General features: G+C 36.1%; 1 protein-coding gene across 1 annotated transcript; it reads left to right on the top strand.

Moving 5' to 3' along the window:
* The first annotated feature begins 988 nt into the window (after nt 1-988).
* On the top strand, nt 989-1786 carry LOC110126498 (olfactory receptor 4A47-like). Its single transcript, XM_020876177.2, has one exon. The coding sequence runs from the start codon at nt 989-991 to the stop codon at nt 1784-1786; it is 798 nt and encodes a 265-aa protein (XP_020731836.2).
* The last annotated feature ends 9106 nt before the right edge of the window (nt 1787-10892 follow it).

Raw genomic sequence — 10892 nt, 5'->3', positions numbered from 1 at the left:
AAGAACATTGTGAGGTTTTGTTTTGGGGGATGGGGGGTAGGGGGTCTGAGCAATTACATGAAAGGTGGTATCATTTAATGACATGGGGAACTCCCTTTTCATTATGGAATATTTAAAATTTATTTGTATATATACTAAATTGATATCCAATCATATGTCCAAAGTTGGAGATGTTGCATATATTTTGTTTTGTGTTGTTTTACAATATCTAATAACTGTTTCCATTGTCCAGCAAAACTATCAAAGTGTAACAGGTGCTGTATTCCAAAGCTTCATTTGTAATAATGTTTTTTTTTTTAAGTCATTGTACAGATTTATGTAAAATTTTAAAACAAAGTTGAAAATAAAAGGAAAGATACAGACTGGAGACAAACTTAAAGTGCTTTGACATTTATTGGGCAGAAAATGAGGTATATCCAACTGAAGACCCTAGGAAAGAAGTCTCAATTAGGTTTGAGACAATTCAGGACAGTGACGTTCTATTTAAAGTTTTATGTACTCACAATGAATATAGAAATTAGCTTTAATGGATCTCAAGTATTACATCTTTATGACTATAAATGGTGTACTGTTTTTAAGGAATTCCTTTCTCATATTCTCTTGTTCTTTCATATTTCCTTTAAAGCTCCACATTAAATATAACATCCTCTGAGAAGTCTTCTCTGACTTGACTGTTATTACATTCAGTTTGATTGCTATTATACTTTAACTTGATTTATATATATTAACTCTAAACATGTGAATATTCTTATAAAGGCACTTACTAAAGGGTCAGGAATTTTGTATTATATCATCGAGGTTAGGGAACTATGCCTTATTCAGCTTGGTATTCACAATGTCTATGACACATTGGACACAGATAATTCATGTAAACTGTTTTAAATAAATTATGAAAAAGATGAAACTTATAATGTGTTAACTGCACCATCCACCTTGTTTTGTAGGTAAACTACTTCTAGTACGTGAACTCAGCTCCTGTCTACACTAGATGGAACCACAGAACAATGTAACTTACTTTGTCCTCCTGGGCCTCACACAGAATCCAAAGGAGCAGAAAGTCCTTTTTGTTATGTTCTTGCTCTTCTACATTTTGACTCTGGTGGGCAACCTGCTCATTGTTGTGACTATAACTGTCAGTAAGACCCTGAACTCACCGATGTACTTTTTTCTTGCTTGCTTATCATTTATAGACCTAATTTATGCCTCTTCTATCTCCCCTAGATTGATTTCAGACTTGTACTTTGGGGAAAATACCATATCCTTCCAAACTTGTCTGACCCAGCTGTTTACAGAGCACTTTTTTGGAGGATCAGAGATCGTCCTGCTGCTGGTGATGGCCTGTGACCGCTATGTGGCCATCTGTAAGCCCTTGCACTATTTGGTGATCATGAGGCAGAGGGTGTGCTTCATGCTTCTGGTGTTGTCATTTGTTGGTGGCTTTGTGCACTCAGTGATTCAACTTATCACTGTTTATGGGCTCCCTTTCTGTGGCCCCAATGTCATTGATCACTTTATGTGTGACATGTACCCCTTATTGAAACTAGTCTGTACTGACACCTATGTCATTGGCATCTTAGTTGTGGCCAATGGAGGACTGATGTGCACTATTGTTTTCTTACTCTTACTCATCTCCTATGGAGTCATCCTGCACTCTCTGAAGAACCTGAGTCAGGAAGGGAGGCAGAAAGCCTTCCAGACCTGTGGTTCCCACATCACTGTGGTTGTCTGCTTCTTTGTTCCCTGTATTTTCATGTATGTAAGACCTGCTACAGACCTTCCCCATTGACAAATCGTTGAGTGTGTTTTATACAGTCATAACTCCCATGCTGAACCCATTAATCTACAGTCTAAGAAATTCTGAGTTGAGCAATGCTATGAAGAAGCTCTTCGGAAACAAATATCATATCAAGTGGTAAATATATGCATTATTCAACAAGAAGGAAGTAACTCATTATTAGGCCCAATCTTCTTGGAATGTAAATATCTACAGAAATCTGATGCAAGCCTTCCTTTTCTATAAAGGATTTATAATGCTTAAAATTAAAGAATAAACTACATGTTTTTGCTATTAGTAGCAGTTTCTCTGTTAGAATGTAAACTCTATGATGTCTGCTTTAACACTGAACTAGAAGGGTAGGATACCTTTGCAACAGGGAGTCAATAAGATGTGGTCTTCCCAGGTGTTGCAGTGGTAAAGAATCTACCTGCCGATGCAGGAGATGCAAGAGACATAGATTTGCTCCCTGAGTCAGGAAGATCCCCAGGAGAAGGAAATGGCAACCTGCTCCAGTATTCTTGCTTGGAACATTCTATAGAGAGAGGAGCCTGATGGGCTACAGTTTATGGGGTTGCCAAGAGTCAGATACGACTTAGTGACTGAGATGATGATGTTGACAAACAATATGCAATGAATTAATTGATGACATTTTTATGGATTTCCCCTAATTTTCACTTAATTTCTTCATTTACTTTTATTATTTTCTCATTCTTAGTTTTGAGTCTTGCCACTTATCTTTATTATTTTTTTAAATTTTATTAGTTAGAATATTTAACATTATACAGATTGTGTCTTTATTTAATTTCATTTCTATCACATATGTATGACATTTTAGTGTGATATTTTGTGTTTTAAAATAAGAAAGTGAAAATATAATGGATACTAGTAAAAACTAAGAATAGAGTCCATGCACAATGGAATATGTAGAATAAATTTCCTCCTTATCACAAACCGTATTTTCCCAGGTGTTCCAGATGTAGTTATTCTGTTCCTAAGACTTTTCAAGTAATATTCTTTGCAAAAGCAAGTATATTTTCATAGGAGTGTTTGTGATTATGTCTCTGTATATAAATGCTGCGTTTTATTACTCAGTGTTCTGAAGATCTTTATATACCAGTCTATATACACCTCTTCATACTTCTTAACTTTAGATAAAGATACGTTAGAATTAATGCATCAGGTGTTTTCCTGTTTCTCTCTTTTTCTATTAGAAGTGATTCTGCAAAAAGTCTTTATAAAATTTTCTAAACCTGGGCTGGTGATCTGCCCAGGTTGGATGCATGAGACGAGTGCTCGGGGCTGGTGCACTGGGAAGACCCAGAGGGATCCGGTGGAGAGGGAGGTGGGAGGGGGTATCAGGATGGGGAATACATGTAACTCCATGGCTGATTCATGTCAATGTATGGCAAATACCACTACAATATTGTAAAGTAATTAGCCTCCAACTAATAGAAATAAATGGAAAAAAATTTTTTCTAAACATGAGTTCCTAGAAGTGGAATTGTTGAGTCAATTGGTATATGTGTTTAAAATGCTGATGCTTATATTTATGACCAAAATGCCAGCCACAACATTCAGCTAAGCCCATTGTTCCCCCTCATTCTGTAAAATATCTGTTTTGACACATCATCTGCAACCGGTGATTGATAAACACTTTTTTAGTGTTTGACAGTCTAATGATACTGTATCTCATTTGCACACTTTAATTGCAAATAAATACAATTTAATTTAGACATCTATTCACGTATTATAAATGATTTATATTATGTTTCATAAAATGTCTATTGATGAATTATGTGTGATATTGATTGCTTTTTTCCATACTAATTTTATGATTTAGTTAATTACTAAAGACATTATCCATTTTACCATGTTTGTGAAATTAAATGAAATTTTCCAGTTTATTATTCTTCTTTTATTTCTATACTGTTCAGAATACATTGGATCATGTAGAATTAATCTTGCATTTCGATAATTAAATCCATCAATATTTTGTGTCTTTAGTATCTTGCTATGAATTTACATATTTCAATGTTATCAAAATATTCTCCCACATTTCTTCAACTTTTAAGATCGGGTGATTTCATTGTTTTACATTAAAATTTTTGAACCGTTTACAATTTTGTGTAAAGAGTTAAGCAGGGGATAAATTTTAATCATTTTTGAAGAAGGCCATTTTTATAGATGCAAAACTCTTTTCCCTCATGACTTGATATCTGAACTTTGTATGCTGAAATATGATATATGTTTGAATTAAAATCAGGTCACAATTAAATTCCAGTGATTTCTTTATTCATTTATCACTTAACATATGATATGATGACACTTGATTTAAAATACAGTTTAATATCTCATAAGCCTGGAACTCCTTCATTATTTTCCTTATCAGAATTACATTTATTCTTGCATATTTATATATTAAAATTAAATTTCAATAAGGTAGTCTAGTGAAAGTGAGTAATTAATATTTTAAATAAGATCTGATTGAGAAAGTATTTGTTATCTTCAGAGAATTAAGAATTCTTGTCCACACACTGAGGAGGTATTTCCATTTAACAAGTCTTCTATTATGTACACATAGATCTAGTATGTTTCTTTGAAGATTTCACCTTTTTGAGATTTTTTTTTTTTTTGCTTCTGTTGTATCTAGGATCTTGTCTTCTGTTGCATCTTCCAATTGTTTGATGTTCAATGTAGTAATGCTTTTTGTTTTCCATTTTTATACAAAATGTAACTTCATAGTTTGTTATTCATCTTTTTAGTCAGAGTTCTGCAAGTATTGAAAAATGCATACTGCTGAGTAACCACCATATTATTAGTATGCAGGGTATTTGTATATATTTAAGGTTTTCAGTTCAGCTCAGTCGCTCAGTCATGTGTCACTCTGCAACCCCATTTACTGCAGCACACCCAGCTTCCCTGTGCATCACCAACTCCCGGAGTCTACCCAAACTCATGTTCATAGAATCGGTGATTCCATCCAACCATCTCATCCTCTGCCATCACCTTCTCCTCCCGCAATGTTGTGTTAGCCTCTGTGGTACAAAGAAATGAATCTGCTATATTCAAACTCCCTCTTGGATTTCCCTCTCACCACTCCCTGTGCTCACAGCAGGTTCCCATTAGCTATGCAGTTTACACATGGTGATGGATGATTGCCAATCCTAACTCATCGCTCATCCACCTTCTGCCCTTGCGTCCAATGTCCATTCTCTATGTCTTCGTCTGTATTCCTGCCCTGCAGATAGGTCCATCTGTACCATTTTCCTAGATTCCATATTTATGAGTTAATATACAGTATTTCATTTTTTCTTTCTGACTTACTTCATTCTGTATGACAGACTCTAGGTCCCTAGGTCCATCCACATCTCTGCAAATGGCACAATTTTGTTCCTTTTTATGGCCAAGAAATATTCCATTGTATATATGTACCACATTTTCTTTATCGTTCATCTGTCAACAGGTATTGAGCTTGCATTTTTCTCATGGGTATTGTAAATATTGTTGCAATGAACATTGGGGTATATATGTCTTTTTGAATTATGGTCTTCTCAGGGTTTATGTCCAATGGTGGGATTGCTGGGTAGATTTATTTTTAGTACTTTAAGGAAACTCCATACTGTTCTTCATGTGGCTGTATCAACTTACATTCCCAACAACAATTCAAGAGGGTTCCCTTTTCTCCACACTCTCTCCAGCATTTATTATTTATGGATTTTTTGACAATAGCCATTCTGACTGGTGTGAAGTGATACCTCATGTAGCTTTGATTTGTATTTCTCTAATAATTAGTGGAAATTACAGGAAAACAACAGAATGGGAGAGACTAGATATCTCTTCAAGAAAATTAGAGATGCCAAGGGAACATTCATGCAAAGATGGGTTCAATAAAGGACAGAAATGGTATGGACCTAACAGAAGCAGAAGATATTAAGAAGAGGTGGCAAGAATACACGGAAGAACTGTACAAAGAAGATCTTCACAACCCAGATAATCATGATGGTGTGTTCACTCACCTAGAGCCAGGCATTCTGGAATGTGAAGTCAAGTGGGCCTTAGAAAGCATCACTATGAACAAAGCTAGTGAAGGTGATGGAATTCCAGTTGAACTATTTCACATCCTGAAAGATGATGCTGTGAAAGTGTTGCACTCAATATGCCAGAAAATTTGGAAAACTCAGCAGTGGCCACAGGACTGGGAAACGTCAGTTTTCATTCCAATTCCAAAGAAAGGCAATCCCAAAGAATGCTCAAACTACCAGACAACTGCACTCATCTCACACACTAGTAAAGTAACACTCAAAATTCTCCAAGCCAGGCTTCAGCAATACATGAACTGTGAACTTCCAGATGTTCAAGCTGGTTTTAGAAAAGGCAGAGGAACCAGAGATCAAATTGTCAACATCTGCTGGATCATCAAAAAAGCAAGAGAATTTCAGAAAAACATCTATTTCTTCTATTGACTATGCCAATGTCTTTGACTGTGTGGATCACAATAAACTGTGGAAAATTCTGAAAGAGATGGGAATACCAGACCACCTGACCTGCCTCTTGAGAAACCTATATGCAAGTCAGGAAACAACAGTTAGACCTGGACATGAAATAACAGACTGGTCCCAAATTGGAAAAGGAGTATGTCAAGGCTGTATATTGTTACCCTGCTTATTTAACTTATATGCAGAGTACCTCATGAGAAATGCTGGGCTGGAAGAAGCACAAGCTGGAATCAAGATTGCCAGGAGAAATACCAATAACCTCAGATATGCAGATGACACCACCCTTATGGCAGAAAATGAAGAGGAACTAAAGAGCCTCTTGATGAAAGTGAAAGAGGAGAGTGAAAAAGTTGGCTTAAAGCTCAACATTCAGAAAACTAAGATCATGGCATCTGGTCCCATCACTTCATGGGAAATAGATGAGGAAACAGTGGAAACAGTGTCAGACTTTATTTTTCTGGGCTCCAAAATCACTGCAGATGGTGACTGTAGCCATGAAATTAAAAGACGCTTACTCCTTGGAAGGAAAGTTATGACCAACCTAGACAGCATATTAAAAAGCAGAGACATTACTTTGCCAACAAAGTTCCGTCTGGTCAAGACTATGGTTTTTCCAGTGGTCATGTATGGATATGAGAGTTGGACTGTGAAGAAAGCTGAGCACCGAAAAATTGATGCTTTTGAACTGTGGTGTTGGAGAAGACTCTTGAGAGTCTCTTGTACTGCAAGAAGATCTAACCAGTCCATCCTAAAGGAGATCAGTTCTGGGTGTTCATTGGAAGGACTGATGCTGAAGCTGAAACTCCAATACTTTGCCCACCTCATGAGAGGAGTTGACTTATTGGAAAAGACCCTGATGCTGGGAGGGATTGGGGGCAGGAGGAGAAGGGGACAACAGAGGATGAGATGGCTGGATGGCATCACCGACTCGATGGGCATGAGTTTGAGTAAACTCCGGGAGTTGGTGATGGACAGGGAGGCCTGGCATGCTGCGATTCATGGGGTCGCAAAGAGTCGGACACGACTGAGTGACTGAACTGAATAATTAGCAATGTTGTGTATCAAATTAATTTGCATATATTATAATTTATTATCTATACACTTTATAGATATATTTAATATACATATTATATGCATGAGTGATCATATATATATTGAAGGTTAATTTTTCAAAGTGTTCATAAATGCATTAGCTTAATTTGCAAATAGGAAATGTTTTTTAAAATCATTTTCTCGTTGAATTGCATGTTTAGTTTATCTATATATTCTATATGATTTAAGTCCTTTGACATGTATTGCAACTTATTTTGTGGCCAAGTGCACTGTTTATTTTGGTGAATGTTCCATGAGTAGCACTTTGAGATATATAGAGTAGTCCCACAAATGTTTTATGCTTCTCCACCCTTACACAAACACAGATTCTGTTCAATTGCATGTCTGAAACTGTGTGACAAATTATGTGCACTAAAATCAAGTTTTACAGGACTTCTGCGATTAGCATGCATCCTTTCTGAAAATCAGGTCAGATGTCATGTACAAAGACAAAGCTTAAAGTTAACAGATTTGCCTATTTTGAAGGCCATCATTTAAATAAGAAAGGTTTTACATATTTCTTTTCTGCCCAGACTGAACTTTTTCCTTTTGGTGGCTTGAATTCAAATTGTTATTATTATTATTATTTTTAGCTTGCTTATCACTCCCCCACCTCCAGAGAACAGAGTTCTGTAAGTCCATTTCTACATGGTGATTATTCTGGTGGCATCTCTGGAGATAAAGTGTCTATCGTCAAAATTCTGATTCAGGTCTGAATGAATTTAATCAGGTAAGAATCAGTTTTGGAGGTGCAGCAATTAAATACCTCAAAAATGTGGGCTGTAGTTCAAAGGTAGATAAAGTGTTTGTGGACATTTGCCCTTACCTCCAAGAGTGTTAGTCTGTAACACATGCTGGACTTCTTCATGTGTTAAAATGATGGACTCAAAAACATAATTATATATGTAGATGAAATTATTCTCCATCTTTCAGGAAACCCAAAGTTCAGCAATACTATATGAAGACACTCTAGTATAACTGATTGAGATCAAAATATTTTAAAGGCTATTTGACTTTTATTGTTATAAAACACAAGGAATGATTTTCCTATTTGAACAATTTATATATAATTTAAAGCTTTCCACTCAAAATGTTGATTTAACGTGTGGTTTTTAATAGGACAAATTCTGCCAGCAATGAATATTGCTTAGTCTCTGCTCACAATCAAGAGTCAAATTGCTCTGGGTAACAGTACATTCATACTCATTTTGAAAGTGTTGACACTTTGAAAAGGAGTGTTTTTCTGAATGACTGAGGTGAATCAGGTCTCCTGCAAGGGTGGAAAGAGCTGGTCACGTGGAACTAGCACACGGTCCAGTGGCGCTGCCTATCTTTTGCTATGTGTGTTCCCAGATCTGGTATCAGTGTAGGAAGGACAAGGGAGCACACCCCAGAGCATAGAACATGGATTGAATGGCTTTCTCCTCATGCAGGTGACCCAGGAAGTGTATGTATACAAAGACATTTCTCCAAGGAAGACATACGGATGGCAAAAAAACACATGAAAAGATGCTCAACATCACTCATTATCAGAGAAATGCAAATCAAAACCACAGTGAGGTACCATTACACGCCAGTCAGAATGGCTGCTATCCAAAAGTCTACAAGCAATAAATGCTGGAGAGGGTGTGGAGAAAAGGGAACCCTCTTACATTGTTGGTGGGAATGCAAATTAGTACAGGCACTATGGAAAACAGTCTGGAGATTCCTTAAAAAGCTGGAAATAGATCTGCCATATGACCCAGCAATACCACTTCTAGGCATACACACTGAGGAAACCAAATCCGAAAGAAACACGTGCACCCCAGTGTTCATCGCAGCACTGTTTATAATAGCTAGGACATGGAAGCAACCTAGATGCCCATCAGCAGACGAATGGATAAGGAAGCTGTGGTACATATACACCATGGAATATTACTCAGCCATTAAAAAGAATTTATTTGAATCAGTTCTAATGAGATGGGTGAAACTGGAGCCCATTATACAGAGCGAAGTAAGCCAGAAAGATAAAGACCGTTACAGTATACTAACACACATACATGGAATTTAGAAAGATGGTAACGATAACCCCATATGCAAAAAAAGAAAAAGAGACTCAGAGGTATAGAACAGACTTGTGGACTCTGTGGGAGAAGGCGAGGGTGGGATGTTTCAAGAGAACAGCATCGAAACATGTATATCTAGGGTGAAACAGATCACCAGCCCAAGTTGGATGCATGAGACAAGTGCTCGGGCCTGGTGCACTGGGAAGACCCAGAGGGACGGGGTGGAGAGGGAGGTGGAAGGGGGTACCGGGATGGGGAATACATGTAAATCCATGGCTAATTCATTTCAATGTATGACAAAAACCACTGCAATATTGTAAAGTAATTAGCCTCCAACTAATAAAAAAAAAAATGGAAAAAAAAAAGATTCTGAGCTAGGCTCTACATTTTGAAAGAATACATTGGGGATGTGACAGTTCAGTCTTTTAAAAGTTCTCCCATCTGATTCTCATGATCAACCAAGTTAGGGATACCTTGTGTTTACTAAGATCTGTGAAAACTGATTCTATCCTGTAATAATCTTTCCAATATTGTTGCATTTTAAAGATCCAGAATAAATTTATCTCTTCTAACATCATGTACCTAGAAACTAATTTCAAATGTATCTGTCTGAGGATATTTTAATGGACCAATATTTCTTTAGCCCTTTGTAGGTTCAATTTAAATGTTCTGTAATCATTGCTTGTTAAAATGTAGATGATGCAGCATCTGTAGAATTTCACTGAGTGGCTTTCAAGACCCTGAGGTAATACTGTAGTAAGCAAGATGTTACTTCAATTCCTATATTTCTGTTCATATATGAGTTTCAACATCCTATGTTTGTTTGGTCATTTAAATGTATTCTTCTGTAATTGTTTATACTTTATTAGTTAGTTTATTAGAGTTGTTTTCCTATTATAGATATTAACTATGTGGATAGCCTCAATAATAAAAATTATTTACACAAACTAATTTTGTCAATTGATGTTCTTGTATCTTTTCCTAAATCTTTAAAAAATTTTGAAATTGTCAAAGGTTTCTATTTGGGATTTCAGTGATTGTTTAAAGAAGGTTCTTCTACCCCTAGAATGGAGAAAGTCACTTCCTTTATCAACTGTAAAGAAAATATGAAATAAATCTTGCTTTACTTTCTATTAAATCTTTTATCAACTTTTATTATTGTGTAAGATATTAGCTCTGTAAACAGTTTTATTAGCTTCCAATGGAAAGCTAGTCATGACAGCTCATTTATTTAATAATGTGTCCTTTTCACATTTATATTTCTTAATCACTTGCCTTGCCATTAGTCTATATGATTTTTGAGATTAGCAATGATCTTTTAATTACCCTTGTATTATAATATCTTGAAGTGCTGGAACATGATAACCATACTCCCTATTGGTTCAATAAGTGAACACATTATTTTTTAGAAAGTCACTAGCAATAATTATATTTAGAGCTAATTCTGTCCTGATCTCTGGAATAAGACATACAGAAGAATCT

The sequence above is a fragment of the Odocoileus virginianus genome, unplaced genomic scaffold, assembly GCF_023699985.2.
Source record: "Odocoileus virginianus isolate 20LAN1187 ecotype Illinois unplaced genomic scaffold, Ovbor_1.2 Unplaced_Contig_177, whole genome shotgun sequence".
Taxonomy (NCBI): domain Eukaryota; kingdom Metazoa; phylum Chordata; class Mammalia; order Artiodactyla; family Cervidae; genus Odocoileus; species Odocoileus virginianus.
Note: the sequence above shows the minus strand (reverse complement) of the source record. Positions and strands in the feature narration are given on the sequence as shown.

Coding starts and splice junctions, on each gene's coding strand:
- LOC110126498 (XM_020876177.2), top strand. CDS start 989: ATGGAACCACAGAACAATGTAACTTACTTTGTCCTCCTGGGCCTCACA.